At 33.4% G+C, this 17,974-nt stretch overlaps 2 protein-coding genes across 2 annotated transcripts; both read right to left on the bottom strand.

Moving 5' to 3' along the window:
- Positions 1-1,583: 1,583 nt before the first annotated feature.
- On the bottom strand, positions 1,584-4,954 carry LOC132717597 (uncharacterized). The gene is made up of 5 exons (XM_060701089.1): positions 4,823-4,954; positions 3,818-4,036; positions 3,369-3,516; positions 2,425-2,678; positions 1,584-1,699 (listed from the first exon to the last, which is right to left on the bottom strand). Exons 2-5 carry the CDS (start codon positions 4,032-4,034, stop codon positions 1,641-1,643), a joined length of 678 nt encoding a protein of 225 aa, XP_060557072.1. The 5' UTR covers positions 4,035-4,036; positions 4,823-4,954; the 3' UTR covers positions 1,584-1,640.
- Positions 4,955-10,198: 5,244 nt separating this feature from the next.
- On the bottom strand, positions 10,199-16,004 carry LOC132717596 (endothelin-converting enzyme homolog). Its single transcript, XM_060701088.1, has 7 exons — positions 15,924-16,004; positions 15,201-15,483; positions 14,488-14,639; positions 12,840-12,913; positions 12,534-12,629; positions 12,073-12,146; positions 10,199-10,406 (listed from the first exon to the last, which is right to left on the bottom strand). Exons 1-5 carry the CDS (start codon positions 15,978-15,980, stop codon positions 12,611-12,613), a joined length of 585 nt encoding a protein of 194 aa, XP_060557071.1. The 5' UTR covers positions 15,981-16,004; the 3' UTR covers positions 10,199-10,406; positions 12,073-12,146; positions 12,534-12,610.
- Positions 16,005-17,974: the final 1,970 nt, after the last annotated feature.

Genomic DNA, 17,974 nt, shown 5'->3' with positions numbered 1-17,974 from the left:
GTTAAGGTTTCTGCCTCTAAATCCGCAGATTATTAGAATTTAATTATCATACTCAACAAGATTATAAGTGCATATTTAGAAGAAATGCAAGTTGAATTATTATAGGAATAATTTTGAAACACATTTAATGGCAATTTTAGGAAAATACGAAAGTCATCTCGTATTATTGCTAAATGGTGCCCCACGTGCCAAAATGATAGCATCAACCCTTCTCGTCACACCTTTAAATTTATTTGGGCAATGGTACGAACCACCTGTAGTCAACCTGCAACAACTGGAACAAGCTCTGCACCAGGAATGGCAAAATTTACCTCAAAATCACATTAGACGCCTGACTGGTAGTATGAGGAGAAGGGTTGAGGCTATCATCCGGGCATGTGGCGGTTACACATAGATATTAAAAATTTGGCAACATAATGTCATTTTAGGTTGGTACGTAATCGTCAACATTTACCACCGGTAAATGTCTTGTAAACGCTCCAACAACATACTTATAAACACTTACATTTTTGGTAATAAAGCAACACATTTGCTTATGCTTCTATAATTTAGTTAAGAATGAACTTAACTCATAAATTTACTGGTTTATGATCACTAAATTGGTATCGCTACTTTTCACATTACTATTCCTTAGCTCAATTAAGTCGTCATCTCTTGACAGTGCTTTCGAACCCATCCAGTTTTAAATTTCTGGGGTGTGCTTAACTTATTTTCAATGTCACAACTCGGATATATCAGTCAGTGTTCGGTGTTTAAGCCAAACCCAATTGACAACTTAAGATCTCTGGAAAGTGCGTTGATATGTAGCTAAAGTGCGCTGTTAAGTTTACGGACCCCACAGTGCGGTTTTACAAGGCTATAAACTTCGATTACGCAAATAAGGTCAAATTCATTGCAATAGATGACTGGAGATACTACAGGATACTAAAGGATTCGTTACCCCATTTAATAAAATATTTTAGCGGGTTAAAAATGACTGATTAGGAAAAATCCGTGAACCGAATCTGTTATTTGTTAAAATAAATGAACTGATGATACTCGTATTCATTTATCATTTAGGGTCAAGCTTGTCAACTTTTAAACCACTGTGTCTTTTCTTGAGACAGTTGTAGGCGTCCGAACTAAGGCACCACATTCGAGGTGAAAATACTGTCGTTGTTGGCACAAATATAATTTCGAGTCTGCAGATGATTATAAAAACGTTCAGAAAGTTGCTAAAATCTTCAAGAAAACCAAGATCAATATTTTATCAACTTCTATATTCTATCAAAGAAACGTTTTCTTTTTTTATTGTTTTTATCACGATTTTATACCTAGCACGCTTTTCTAGATTACGAACTACATTTGTAATTAGAAAAATTGAAATCTAGAAATTAAATTATATTATATAAAGGCTCGCTGACACTTATACTTGTACATGATAGATTTATATGCAATAATTGACGCATTTTACTAGAAACTTTATGTTACTGTCGAATCAATGTAATATACGATTTTCCTGAAACTATCTATCCGCATAGTTGCGTCTCGTTCAGGATAGGAAATAAAAGAAAGTAAAAAAAACGCTAATCAACACAACAAGATGGCTATATATTGCTTTTATTTTTATGTTTGTCTTTTTTTGCCTGAGCATACACTTTTCAATGGGTCAAACTTGCAATTGTTGCTTGAACTCTGTCGGTAAGGCGGCTTTTCAGAGCTGAAAAAGAGTAACAAGACCTTTATAAAATATAAAAAAAATGGTCCATTGGGTGCTATCGTTGGAAAAAAATGACATAGACCTGAGTAGCGTGAACATTTGAGCCGTGTCACGACAAAACCAACATAATGGGTTTGCGACCAGCATGGATGGTGCCATTCGTGTTTTCGCCCCGCGTTCCCGCCGTTTTGTTCATTAAATCGTTCCCCCGCTAATCAGCTAGTTTTCGCTTTGCGCCCCTGCCATTTAACTAATTCTCGAGGGTTACGAATGGCACGAATCAGCCACCATACGCATTAAACTGTAGTAAATTGACAATGGACCTTTCCGGTTTTTCGTAGCGGAACATTTAGCCACACCTTTTCCATTCATTGCTAGGTCAACTGCTCACAAACAGTATCACAAACATTAGCACGTGTTCTTGTGTGCACCAGTGACTATGTAATATCTCAGTGTAGCGATTGGATAACAAGTGAGCCAATTTACATAAAACTGTAAACACCGGAAAGGTCCATAATTGCAACACTGATATTCAATAATATCAATGTTTATTTTAGCTTAAATAATTTTTCAAAATTTAATATTTCGGCGTTAGTGTACTTATAAAGGTCACGTGATATTTAGAAGGTTTGATGAGCAGACGACATTTCCGGTCTGTGAAAAAAAAACAACGAAATAGTTTTGAAGCACTTTATAAGCGTGCAGTTTTATGATAAAATACATACCTTTCAAAGCATTAGCATAGGCTGTGGTTGCTTGTTTAACCACAAATTCATCACTTTTGCCCTCAATTTTGGCCTTGGCGTAGTCGTTTACATAATTCTTCAATTCCTCGGGCATGTCCTGGAATGTGAACCTGCTCATTGATTTCAGGAGTTCGTCCTTGGATCCCAATATCTGATCTTCAGTGTCCTTCAACCATTTCTGGTATTCATCTTGAATGACCGCTGACAAATACTGCTTCAGAACTGTCCTATCTCTGAAAATAATATTGCTGCAAAACTGTTTTATCTCTGAAAATAATATTGCTGCAAAACTGTTTTATCTCTGAAAATGATATCTTTGCGCGAGTCAGGTCCGAGTTATATCATGAAAAGCCTGGTGCATGTGAGATCTTTAAAAACGTTGAGAACAATAATGGGGAAGTGGTAAGCGTGGATTTTGATGATTGGTCTGTGCATGAGAGATAATTGATAATGCAATACCTCTCATACCATCTAGAACCGTGTAAAGTAGACCGTCTAAACTAGAACCGTCTAAATTAAAATCGTCAAAATGTATGATAATTTAAAGGCCCATTATTTCTCAGAAATGATATCATTTTAATTTTACAAACACTTTAAATTTTTGGTATATTGCTAGTTTCCAAATAAAAACATACTTATTTGCCATATAGATGAACTATCCTTGCTTCTTTGCTTTGTTGGCAACTGGTATCATTATAGTAAATAAGTATTTTGTATGGATTATTTACATTTTGCTACCTTTACGACACTTGACTGCACATTCAGCGCTACTTTCCTTAGCTGCTAAAGATCTCACATGTTCCTAATCCATTATCAAAACATTTAAAACACATGTTTCACATTTCTAACGAATTTCATATCAATGGATTACTGTGCCTTTAAAAAAAATGGAAAAAGAAATGTCACGTGGGTGATCTTCTTACGGAATATCACGTTTTCCAGCAGCAAGAGCATCCAGGGCCATTGTTACTCCCTGTTCGAGGGCGTAGGCAGCGGCTTCTTTCAAAAGCTGCTCACCAGCCTCCTTGAGTGGGTCCTTAGCAACGTTCCAGACGTCTTTGAATGTTGACCCTAGAAAATCATATGTCCTTGTATTAGTCTGAACTACAACAACATTTTATTTTAGTAAACACTGTACCAAACACATAAAACGATTCGAGCCAACGAGAGATCTAAAATATTCATAGCAAAAGACTGTTTCCAAAGGTTTCTGAATAAGACTGCAAACATTATCTGAATGTACTTAAGCTCCTATATTACGCATGTAATCTACGATAAAAGGCTTCAAGAAACAGTGAAAGGAAAATGTAACGATCTCTAAAATAGTTTGCATAATTAACAATAAATGTTTAGAGTTGAACAGAATTCTAACCAAGAGTGGATGCAACGTCTGGGAGAACTCCAGCCACAGCATGGGCAGCTGTTTCAACTCCATCTCCAACAGTTTGTGCAGCATCAACGACACCACCAGCGGCGGTCTTTGCAGCGTCACCTACTGAATGTGCTGCACCACTTAAAGCATGACCAACAGAATCCAAGAAATTGGCTCGCGCGGCCACAACCAAACAGACCAGCAGGAATACCTTCATTTCTATGAAATTAATCAGATATCTTATAAATATAGGTGTGCTTAATATTTATAACAGTCCAAATTTTATACTGAAGTGAAACAAAAACAGACATTTGCATGTATTATTGTTGCATAACTATATGCACGGAATCCCGTGCATGATAAACTGCATATTGTTAAAAAATTTAATCTCACAAAAACTGTTTCTTTCGTCCAGTGGCGACCGTAAAAATCGCCCCGGCATCCATTTCTTTATATTTCTATAGTATTTATTTTCAATACGATATTTTTAACGCGATGCTTCAAAACGATACTGTTGAGAGTTTGAAACAAAAGGCATGAACAGGACTCCGTATATTTTAAAAGGAATTTTTACACATTCATTCCGTATTTTGTCGGAAAAATTATTCTACAAAAGCAGTTTTAAATATAAATCAAATGGCTGTAGCACCTTAGTGTATTAGAAAACAGAAGAATATTCTACGAAACTTTGTTATCTGATTTTAATATCTAACTTAAAAATAATCTCGCGGTTATATAATTATGTTTCCTCATTCATTAGATTCTTTGTGTGATATTGAATCTACGCCTTAGAGATTTTAAATAAATTAAAAAATAATCAAATAATGAAAAAAAAAACTTTATTTAAAGTTAGTATTATTACAAAGTTAGGAAAAAACAACATCGAAACAGCCAACACGAATGGCCATTTTATCAATATAATACATTTATGTTTACAATTATATGTAATTTTTAATTCAATTAAAAATATATAAGTACAATAAGGCAATAAAATATTTTCATTACCTGTCGTGTATAGATGAATAGTTTAATAAAATAAGTACAAAACTGTACAATATCTTCAAGTGAAACCCTTATCGTTGATGTGAATTAACAGATGGTATCGTACGATTACCACAAGGTGTAAAAATTGGGAGCATATTTATTAACCAAACGAACCATGTTACTGTCATACGGACGAGTCGGTAATATATTCCAACGGGAGCGATGGGGCTACATACATGTCCTTAAACCAGTCTCAAAATTAAACTAATTATTATTTAAAGATTTTATTAAAATAAAAATATCCGAACGTTAATTTTATGGAATATTTACCGCACTATTCTATAATCAAAAGGCAGTTCCTGTATAGCTGATACAATGAAAATTTGTGCAAAATTCTCCTCTTCATCAAATCATGGAAGTACAATTCGGAATATAGCTCTTAAAGGAAGAAACATTAGCTCAATTGTTCAGGAGTCCTTGTCACAAACAGTGTATTTTTTTCCGAATACCCGGCTGAGCAAAATTTGATATACAAAACCATATTATCAGAGTGATGGAAGGTATATAAAAAAAGTATATTGTATGAGTTTGGGTTCAATTTTACTCATTGAAAAAAAATTATACCCGTCAGAGGCTCGTATAATGTGGTTTTATTTTACTTGGGTATTCGAAAAAAACAACAACACTGTTCGTGATATAGACGTTTTTTCTGTAAAATTGAGCTAATGTTTGTTTTTTAAGAGCTATATTCCGAATATAGTTTACCCCGCAGGCGCCTTAAATCTGGTTTCGAACTTCGAACATGAAACTAGTAGTTATATACTGGTACCCCGTCGGTGCCCCTTTTTGATATCTTTTGTCGTTCATTTTGTTTTCATGTGGTATTCAATTCTCAGTTTTGATTGGATTAAGGCAGGCGGTGTGCGGGTAGAAATGGCCAAGTCTTGTAAATTGTTAGAAGCAACGCCGACAATAAGCTTATTTTCAATTATGAAAGGGGAACAACTTTTGAAGGACAAATTTTCAACTTTTATAGCAGTTGTTACTCTCAAATATAGCGGATGACACATGAATATGAACCGTTTTCTTTACTGCTACAGGATATGCCATTTTAGTAATATGTGCAATTATCAAATGTGTATACACAATCATGAGCATGGCATATATCTTTAAACAGCTGTGTACATGTAATTGAATAAAATTAAACACAAAGATTGGTAAACATCTTACATACATATATTTTGAAAGTATAATATGAAATGTGCCTTACACAATTCTCAAAAACATAATTCAATAGAAATTCTTAAATTTTCAGGCATAATGATTAAAATTAAAATGAAAAATGGTAAATAATTTATGAAAATACAAACTGGAATAGCATAGCTTATTGTCAATAAATTAATTTCAAAATTTACTATACACATTTAAGTAAGCAATGTTTAAGTACAAATGTGCATATATATCATTTGATGACATGTGATACAATCTACGTTATATACAATATTAATAATATAATACATGTAGTAGTTGACAATGGCAATTAATTTTTTTAAAAAGCATCTAATGAATTTCGTTGCGAAATGTATTAACATCGATTTATATGTATCAGAATGCATTTTTAGTAAAATTATTAAGTCTTATATCTTGTGTGTTTTGACTGGAGATATGTTATATCTACAATATTTGCACATGTATTAGGGTTCAGAGTTATAATATATACATGTTTATGACATAATATATATGTATATAAACATGTATAATTCTACTGTTTCATGTACGTCTGTACCGTTTTATTAATAATTGTTCACTAGTGACTCTAACACAGTCAGCAGATGTACAACAAAACGTGATCTTGATCATAAAATGTAAAACGTCAATGTGGCCATACCACGTGACTTTTCGGGTACGGAACACGCCGATTTTTCACCCGATTCAGGTATGTTTTTTATTCATAACTTATTTATTACTCAACCGATTTTGATCAGATAAGGCGCAGAGTACCCGTAATTATATCAGCTATCCACGGTATATTCAAAATTCTGAAAACCCTTGAATGGTTTTTGAGAACATTCGAGTACAGTTTTTTTTTTCATAGCCTGGGCCGAGGGGAACGGTACACACTCATTTTGTCATAACAAGCAATTTCTAGCAAGTCATATGTTTTTTTGACACTATTTCATAGAAAAATACATATTAAATCTGATATATTTACTATATCCAATGTATCAAGTGAATGCAGTGATGTTTTAGCATATTTTCATAAAGTTATGTTGAAATGGTACGGAACACACTGTTATTTCAAAAGATACGGTACACACAACAATTTCTGTCCTTGTAATAATTCTAAAATAAAATATATTAAAATTTAATTTCAATTATAATGGGAGTGATTTTTTTCATAGTTATACATTTTATTAATTAAAACGAGAACACAGGGACCTGTTTTGCAATGTATCATAATGCTTACTTGTAATGTTTATATGTATTTGTGCACTATATTTCAAGAGATCACGCTTAACATTTACAACCTCCATGTAATTGTCCTATTTAAAATAAACTAGGGTATGTTAAACACTTCGATCTTCACAGAATCAGGTAGTTGCGCTCTATAGAAAGAAAATGTTGTTATATAATGCTATGTTCATTGTTGTTTATTGTTATTTTTTTTAGTTTAAGTGAAGTAAGATACATCCTGAAAAAATAAAACAAGGTCATAAACTAAAGCTCTGAAAAGTATCATAACTTGATAACAGTTTATATATATTTATATTTTGTTAATAAGCAAGTCTACAAGGTACAATTTTGCAATATCATGGTCCCATGTTTAATTAAATCAAATCACAGAAGGCGCTGAATTTGTTTGGGTCTCAGAATGTCAGAAAGGTGAAGGCTGTGAGATTGTAAACCAATTTGTTTTTGTATAGTGCCACCAATGTTGTTTCTAGTGTCATAACTAGTAAATTGGGCTATAAGGCTTATTGCAATAGTGATATGTAATTCATTGTTTATTTGGCTTAAACAATTAAAACAAAAACAAAAAACATGAGTTGCCTTAACTAGGATTTGAACTCAGGACATCTCTCTTCCTAAATGAGCGTGTAACCCCCTCGACCACGGGGAAGTTATAAGATAACAGTCTGAAGAAAACCATATCATTCTAAATTAGGGTTTGTAACCCTTATTAATTTCGTTTGACACTGATGTAAATAATCATGGAGCTTAATATTACATGTATATTTGTAAAGAATTACACAATATTTGAAATCTGACCAATCGGGAACTACTTTTTCTTCTCCGAGAAGGCTTGAAAATTAATGCGCCCGTCATTTGACAATCATATTACAGTGATCCCCCCTTATTTTTTCAGCGTTAGAGTACATATAAAGGTAAGTAAACCGCTTCCAGGGGTTCGGATTACTTTCTTATTTTGCAAATAAGCATATCAGAGCCTGAAATTTCGCTACCATTATTTATTGGTTTGACGACCCAAACAAATAAAATTGTAGTCGCCATTGCTTAATTTTGAAGGTTTAAAAGCATGAAGCTTTAAAAATAACTTTTAATTCATGTAATTATGTCATTTTCGATTTGGTTTCACGCCTAATAAAACTGACATTATCATGTGGCGACTTTCGAGTTTTACAAGTGCCCCTTTGGGTATAAATAAAAGGACGAACAGGCACCTGAGTAAAACGACCGACATTCTGTACGGAAGTAAGAAAACTTCTCACATAAAAAATCGAAACATCGAAGTCACTTGTGGTCTCGTACCTACTTCATGAAGTATATAAAACAGAACGCAGCCTCCAAAATCCATAGCATTTGATTGACAAAATGGGTATTATTAAAATATCATTTTATTTTTATCACAAACACGCAAGCACACCATATCCATGAACTCGAGTGTTTAATGCATCTTGAAATGAAAGTCCAAGATAGGCATAATTTTACCAAATTTTCCTAACATTTTTATCCTTTCATATATATGTAACAAGGTTACCTTGTATAAAACTACGTTACGATATATAACAGGCCTTGTTCCCATATGGGTTCTTCAAATTATTAATTTTGATTGCATATAAAACTGCGAAATATATTTGTCTATATGTAGATAATTTGATAATTTAGATTACATGCAGTTAGTTTTTGGGACCCTGGCCAGATTATTTCATACCAAATATCATGTGGCCGCAAAAAACTTTAAACTTTCCGGATCCACTTACATCAAAACCAGCGTTTTTTCTCCAAATTCGATTATTTTAACAACATGTTGCAAGGAACATATATTTCCAACTTGTTTGTTTATGTATTCATACAAACGTTTAGACAGTCCCATTTATATATTCGAACAAACAAATTAAATTAAATAATAATCGCACATAACAGATGTCCATGAATTTCACAATTCGTTTTATAATCCAAACGAATATACCTAATTGTTTCAAATGAAAATAAAAAAAAATTTTTTTTTGAATGTCTTCCGTATCCCTCCCTAAAATTTTAACATTCTATAGCCAAATATTAATTGCTCAACATACAAAATCGAATTTTGCGCAACATACTCTCAAAATGTTCTTTTATTTTTTGAATAATCCTGTTCACATCAAACTGTAGGCATAATGATACTTTGCAAAACAGGTCCCTGGGTTATCGTTTAAATTAATAAAATGTATAACTATGAAAAAAATCCTCACATTATAATTCAAATTTTTTTTTATAGTTTTCATTTTAGAATTGTTTCAAAGACAGAAATTGTGTGTGTACTGTATCTTTTGAAATAACAGTGTGTTCCGTACCATTTCAACATAACTTTATGAAAATATGCTAAAACATCACTGCATTCACTCGATACATTGGACATAGTAAATATATCAGATTTAACATGTATTTTTCTATGAAATAGTGTAAAAAAACATATGACTTGCTAGAAATTGCTTGTTATGACAAATGAGTGTGTACCGTTCCCCTCGGCCCAGGCTATGAAAAGAAAACTGTACTCGAATGTTCTCAAAAACCATTCAGGGGTTTTCAGAATTTTGATATACCGTGGATAACTGATATAATTACGGGTACTCTGCGCCTTATCTGATCAAAATCGGTTGAGTAATAAATAAGTTATGAATAAAAAACATACCTGAATCGGGTGAAAAATCGGCGTGTTCCGTACCCGAAAAGTCACGTGGTATGGCCACATTGAACGTTACGAACACTAAAACGTGAATGCTTTCTTCCTTTCGAACGTTACCGGTAGATTTACTCCATTTTTGCGCAAATTCTATGTGAAGTGATCAGAAATAACAATCTGTCATTTACAAAACTGCAACAGAAATTATTTTTTGAGAGAAAGTATAAAATTCCATTTCCAAATTGAGAATGAATATGCTTATAACATTCAAATCATCTTTGAGAAATTTAATATATATGTAACAATTCCTGACACGATAGTTGAGTATTTTAAATCTGAGTATAAAAATGTTTATCTTTTTTCAAGATGTTCAGGCGATTTTAATATGTATCACATTTCTTTGGCGCGTTCATTTTCGACCCTGCCGGACAGTTGAACGCCTGTGTAAACTCCGTCAGCAGGGAAAGTGCCGTGTTGGTCCTGAAATGGTAAAATACAGTAAATAGGCCACTCAGCTTAGCAGAAAAAATAAAAGTTTTGACGTCTATAAAAATGATTGAAGCAAACCTCAGCTAGACTTAAGATGCATGATCAATGTGCATTGCACTTTGTCAAATATTAAACGCATACAGTACAACCTATACATAAAAACCCTCTGCACCGCAATTACCATAGCAGCCCTCTGCACCGCAATTACCAGAACATTCCTCTGCACCGCTATAACCAGAACAGCCCTCTGCACCGCAATTACCAGAGCAGCCCTCTGCACCGAAATTACCAAAATAGCCCTCTGCACCGCAATTACCAGAACTGCCCTATGCATCGCAATTACCAGAACAGCCCTCTGCACCCGCAACTACCAGAACAGCCCTCTGCATCGCAATTACCAAGAACAGCCCTCTGCACTGCAATTACCAGAACAGCCTCTGCACCACAATTGCCAGAACAGCCCTCTGCACCGCAATTACCAGAAACAGCCCTCTGCACCGCAATAACCAGAACAGCCCTCTGATAGTAATTACCAGAACAGCCCTCTGCATCTATTATTTCCAGAAACAGCCTTATGCACCGGCAATTACCAGGACAACCCTCTGCGCCACAATTACCAGAACAACCCTCTGCACCGCAATTACTAGAAAACCCTCTGCACCGCAATTACCAGAACAACCCTCTGCACCTTTATAAGCAGAACAGCCCTCTGCATCACAATTACGATACAACCCTCTGCACCGCAATTATTAGAACAGCGCTCTGCACCTCAATAACCAGAACAGGCCTCTGCACCGCATAACCAGAACAGCCCTCTAATAGCAATTACCAGAACAGCCCTCTGCATCTATTATTACCAGAACAACCTTCTGCACCGCAATTACCAGGACAACCCTTTGCATCACAATTACCAGAACAACCCTCTGCACCGCAATCACTAGAAAACCCTCTGCACCGCAATTAACAGAACAACCCTCTGCACCTTTATAAGCAGAACAGCCCTCTGCACCACAATTACGATACAACCCTCTGCACCGCAATTACTAGAACAGCGCTCTGCACCTCAATTTCCAGACCAACTCTCTGCACCTCAATAACCAGAACAGCCCTCAGCACCACAATTACCATAAAAGCCCTCTGCACCTCAATTACCAGAACAGCCCTTAGCACCGCAATTACCAAAGCAGCCCTTAGAACCATAATTACAAAACAGCCCTCTGCACCACAATTACCATAACAGCCCTCTGCACTACAATTACCAGAACAGCCCGTACCACCACAATTACCAAAACAGCCCGTAGCACCACAATTACCAAAACAGCCCTCTGCACCGAAATTACCAAAACAACCCTCTGCACCGCAACTACCTCTTTACAACAGTAGTATCAGTTCTTCTCAAAGTAATAATTCATAAATTGACCTCTCTAAAGTAAAACCTCTCAGCTTCAACTTCAAGGATGTTGCTTTGTAGAGATTGTACTGTATCTATATAAATAAGGCACTGCAAACAGTCCCTAGTATTATTTGTTAACATGCAATGAAAATCAAAGGTAATGTTTTGCGTCACAAGTCTTAATTTTAATGTTCTCTGGTCAGAGAGTTTTGAAATAGACTCCATTGTTTACTTCCCTTATATCCGACTAGTTTTGTTTCTTACCTCACGTCCTCGGGTAGTCTTTGTACCTGGGCATAGTAGTAGCTTAGTGCATCTGTCCTTGTGAAACAGTTAGTCTGAAACAACAACCGAATATATTTCATTATAATTACAGATTTTACGTCAATGAAGCACAGCTAACATGTATCAAACAACATCAATTTAAGCTTCTATTGTAAAAGATTATCTCCAGAATAAACCCATTACTGCATGAGCATTTTGTAAAAAAGTGCTGTTTTCTTCGACATACATATAACTCGAAACAACACGTTTATCTGCATTTGCAAATATTATTTTAAATTGGCTCCAAACACCTCGACGTGCCTAAGAGCAACTTTCACAAATTTTGTTTTAACTTTAAAAGACCGAAAAGTTGCAATTGTTTTTGTGAATTGAACAATTCGGTTAAAAATTAAAATTGGTAGCTGAATATTAAAAGTGGTAGTTCAAAAATTGTTTTTTACTTGAGCATATGCCAGGAAGAAGCTCTGATCGTTAGTATAATGAGGTGTGGGCGTCGGTTTCTCTTCCCCATTGTCTGCTATCCACTTCTTATAGGCCTAAAATAATATTTTTAAAAATATTTATTTAATGATAATATTTATTATTTTAATTTACTTTTTCAGACACAAATAATATATTGGATATATGATACCGTACCAATACATTTGGTGGTCTTAAACCGCAAAATTACGATAGTTCTTGAATAATTCAGGATACTTATGTTGCTTAAAATCAATGATTTTTAATCAATGATCAATAAATCAAACCTTATAAGCCACCCCTGATACCACTGGTCTCTGCCAGGCCTTCCCATGCAAACCGTCCTACCATTTACCTGTACCTGAAAAATATGTTCATATTGCCTAAAAAATAATGTCATAATTTTGAACGTTTGTAACGCGGATTTTCATTGCACATTGGACACTATTGACGTCTTTATCATATTTATAATACTGCACGTTTGTAACGTCGCTTTTCATTGGATAATTGGGAAGTTTAGTTTTATATACACGGCTTTTGTTAATTCATGAAGAAATTTATTTCATTTTCTCTAAGAAAAAGGTTTGCTGTATTATTAATTCATTACAATGATTCTTGAAATGTTATATGACCGTAAATAAAAGGTTATTTGAAATATAACCCTCGCCTAGCGGCTCATCGGCTCAGATTTCATATACAAACAACCATTTATATAGTGCCATATAACCTGTCAAAATTCTTTATAACTAAACATATGCACGGTTGCTACAAAATCAATGATTTAATTCTTGTTTTTGAATTAAATTAAGCTATATTTCATGCATATTTCACAAATTTCTGTCTGAAATTAATTAGTATATTTTACATACTAATTTTTTTTGCTATACATGTTTTTGTTTGTTTTTTTTTTTTTTAAATGTATATATGTATGACCAGTGTGTACGTGCGTGACTTTACTCGGCTAACAATGTTGTTATAACAACGGCTGTCTTCTTTTGTTGTTTTTATCTCAAATTTACTAATTACAAAGAGGGAAAAATACAGAAGCGGTCCAACTAATTATATAAAATTAGTCAGCATTTCAATAACCAGATGTTTAATAGACAGAAATTAAAAATCAGATTCACACCGTGATTTCTGTTTAGAAGGTAAACTCAGTATAAAAATCGCGTGCGTGTCTGTCCTTTTTGTACACAGTAAACTTCAACAATTTTACAGTCACATATAATTCACGAATGATCAATGCTACTTAAGTCAGAACTAGTGAGAATCTATGTGAAAAATTATAGAGAAAAATCAAAATGAACTCTACTCTTACAGGCCCATTGCGCTTCATAAATGCTTTTATTTTTATTCCTCAAAAGTTTTCTACTGATGGTGTACTTTTATAGTATCCAAAACATTACTCAATGGCCAATTACCTAAACCATCTTTTATTGTGTTGCTTTTTGGCAATAAGTACAGTTATAGTGAATAAGTATTATGTATGGAAGTTAAAATACTACTTTGTTTACATTTGCTACTTCTATGACAAATTATTTCACATGTGTCGCTTCTTTCTTTAGGTAACTAGCATCTTATTTTAAGTAAAACCATTATTTAAACATAATAACAGTAAAAACTCCCTAAACCGGATACTCTGTATTCCGGAATCCTCTAAAAACGTTAACCGAAAACTTCGCGCTGTCCCGATTTTTTTTCCCTCTGTTTCTTTACAAGTACATTGTACAAAAAAGCTTCTGTAAACCGCAAACTTCGAACTCCGGAAACCGGAACGATTTCGGCAGAGCATTTCCGGTTAAGGGAGTTTTCACTATGCAATACATGTTTGCCTTTTCTAAAGAAGTTAAACTGTATTTGTTTCTAAAGAAGTAAAACTGTAAATTTGTTTCTAAGGACTAATGTACCTTTAATTGAATGTACATGTATACATACCGACTGAGGCGCAGACTGACCGACAATTTTGTATGGTCCCATAGTTTTATTATCATAAGCATCAGAGAAGCATGTTTCCACTTTCCGGTAGTTGGTCCGAGATGCGTTAGTATACCAGGCACCATAGACCCCATTCTCGTTATAGGAACCACCTTAAAATCAAACAAATTCATACAAATCAATACCTTACATGGCCATTATTTGCAGCTTCAGATTTGTATCATTTAACTGTCCAATATATTTACAACATTAACTCGTATGAGCCAATATACTGGGGTACGTTTGACATCTATTGTCAAGGATAAAAGCCGTTAAAGACAAAATTATATAAACGATTTCTGACAAACGAACCCGCCGTTTGAAAGTGTATAGTTTCTTGAACATTGCACCCTCATCGCAAAAGCTATGTATCTCAAAGATCAAGTAAAATATAGTTTTTGGTAAAATGAAGGACATGCATATTGAAAATTTGCCTTAAACATATTCAAAATTATAAGTCAGGAACACTATATTGCGAATGCATCGGAAACAAGAATTCTGATTTCAGAAAATATTTCGAAAATGTTTTCGATTCCAAATAAATTCGTGGCAATGAAAAAAAAGAAATATTGGAAAACAATAGACTTCAAATCCTTTTTTACAAAAAAAAATTAAATAAATAAATTCTCATAAACAAGAAACACACATCGAGAAAACATACAATTAGAACATACCCCAATTATCTATAGCATGTACCAGATAATGTCCCATAAGGCCACCCATTGACCCAAAATTGAAATAATGTGGAAGAGTCCATTCATACACAGGGAACTGCAGAATTCCAGCGGGAACCAGGAGCTGGTTCCAAGAATTATAAAACGTCATCGATGTGTCGTAGGAATTATATAACCACCGGGACCTGTCTTCCCCAGATGTTAATCGACGGGTCCAATCCTGTTTGTCGAACAAATTCAAATTCAAGAGATTTTGGAAGTAGTCTGTTCGATTGATTGATATCTGGAAGAAAATAAAACGAAGTTTCTGAAACGTTTTAGAAATGATCATGAAATAGAAAAATTTCTATTTATAGAAAAAGTAAGAAAATAATCTTAAATTTGCCCCAAGAAAGATGTTAACACAATAACACTTATACTGGTCATGTAGAACCAGAAACCCTTTTTATAATGGAAACAAAATCGAAAATTGGCACCCCTGTTGTAAAAATTGCATTAATATTGTTGTTGTTGTTGTTGTTGTTTCAAATTGCAAACCACAGTGCATGCTTTTGCATGTAAAAATCTTATATTTTAGTATAATACGATATATTAAACAAAGTCACATCACGATTTAACCCATAAAATTATTCAAACACTTCAAGGTCCAAAGACGAAATAGTCTAAATGCAAAGCTCTTCAAACAAATAAACCTATATTACGTAAGGTAAGCTATAACGTCACCTGTTGATAAATGTTGTCAATGTCAGCATCGTTCATGTAAATGTCAGGATATCCCATCTTATCTGTAGATGCTGAAAGCTGTACGGAATAAAAAGTCATATTGACAATTTTCTAAAATATTTCATTATTAGAACGTTTTCAGTACAAAGTTTCCGGATATTCAATTAAATTTCGTATGCAAAGATGAAAAAAGCAAAACACTAACAACTTCTTCGCATAAATAATCTGAAAGAAATTGCCATATAGATGTTATAAAAAGAGGCTTAAATACCGATACGGGAATCCATTGCTTAGGGCCTTTAAATTTCTTTTGGGGATTGAAAAAACCAAAAAAGGGGGCCGGGGGGGGGGGTGAGAAAGTTATCCTTTTCCTAACGAAGAAAAAAATAAAAGGGCCCAAAAATTTAAAGATTTTAGTTTCTTTTTTAAAAGGGATCCTAAAAATTTTTTAAATATTTTTAACCCAACACCGACGCGTCATGGCCCAAATTTTAAAAAATCTTTTGGAAGGAAACTTGGGGCCGGGCCCAACCCGTGCCGGAAAACCAATCAATAATGCGAAAAAACCCTGACCTTCCTTAAAAGGGTAGCTAAAAAATTTTTCCTCCCAATAAAAAAACACCCCTGCCCGGTTTTTTAAAACCAAAAAAAAATTAATTTTTTAAAGTAACCCACATGACATAGCCGTAAATAAAAAAAGCAAGGTCAAAAATACAAAAGTAGCAAATAGCTCATTTCTTTGAAAATTGAAAAACTTTCCCACCTAATTTCCATAGAAAATTTACCGAAATTTACCACTTTTAAAAATTTCAAAAAGGGGTTTTTGTTTTTGTACAAATATTCGAAAAAAAATAAAAAACACGAGAACATTTTTTATAGAAAAAAATACATTTTTAAAACTTTTAAACAACGTCCTTTTTTACCCTTGCCCTTCCCAAAAAATTAAAACTAAACCCCGCAAGTATTTTTAAATAAAATTTTACAAATTTTTTAAACCGATTAATCCCTTTAAATAGCAAAACGTAAACAGGTTTTTTATCACTTTAATATTTTTAAACCCTTTTTTAATTCTTTTAATTTGTTTGTTTTTTTCCTGATCCTTTTTTTACAAAATGCATTCATTCGATTTTTCGCCAATGTACATGTTTTTTTTTCCAAATGTAAAATTATTTTTTGATCTTTTTAAAATGTCAAGTAAACTTGATTGACAAAGGGGGCATACCGTATTTTCAAAGAAAAAGGGAAAAAAAAAAAGGGTTAAAGCGGGGAAAACGGTAATTTACAATGTAAAAACGGGCGGGCAAATTTCTAAAAAATTTTTTTATTATTATAAGACCCAAACTTTTGAAAATTAAATCATGATTCAATTGCAAAACATTTGCCATTAGTTTAAAAAAACCAGACAAAAAGGGGAGTTGTGATGACAAAACAGTTTTCTCTAAATTTTCCGGCTGATCTTTTGGAAATAAAAACAAATTTTAATATTTCCCATTCAAAAAAATAAAAAACAAAAAGGTTTTAAAGCTAACAATTAAAACCCAAATTTCCGGGTTCTCTATAAAATATTTGAAAGGGACCTTTTAAACCTACAATAACCGAGTCCTAGCTCTGACTCAACTCTAAATTTTTAAAATGCTAAGTAATTTAAATTTTGAAAACTTTGGCAGCCGTGATTGTTTAAAAATAAATCAAAAAAGGGGATCGAAAAAAAAAAAATCAAAAAAATTAATCCCTTTGGTTTTCCCCTTTTGTTTCGTTGTGTAGTCCAAAAACCGTGTTTTTTTACAGAGTCAATAAGGGCCCTTTTTCCATAAGCATTTCTTAAACCCTAAAAAAATTTTAAATCATTAAATTAAAAACGAAAAATTTTTTTAATGGGGCATTTTTATATTTTTTAAAATAAAAACTATTTTTTTTGAAAAAATACTGTCATGAAAAAATTTGGGTTTTATAACCCTTTAAATATAAGTGTTTTCAATACCAAGGATTTTTTAAAGCCAAATAATTTTTAAAAATTTTTGGGTCTAAGTTTACAGAAAATTAAATGAAAT

The sequence above is a fragment of the Ruditapes philippinarum genome, unplaced genomic scaffold (assembly GCF_026571515.1).
Source record: "Ruditapes philippinarum isolate M1 unplaced genomic scaffold, ASM2657151v2 ctg3385_1_1_1_1, whole genome shotgun sequence".
Lineage (NCBI taxonomy): Eukaryota > Metazoa > Mollusca > Bivalvia > Venerida > Veneridae > Ruditapes > Ruditapes philippinarum.
This window is presented reverse-complemented; position numbering and strand designations above follow the sequence as displayed.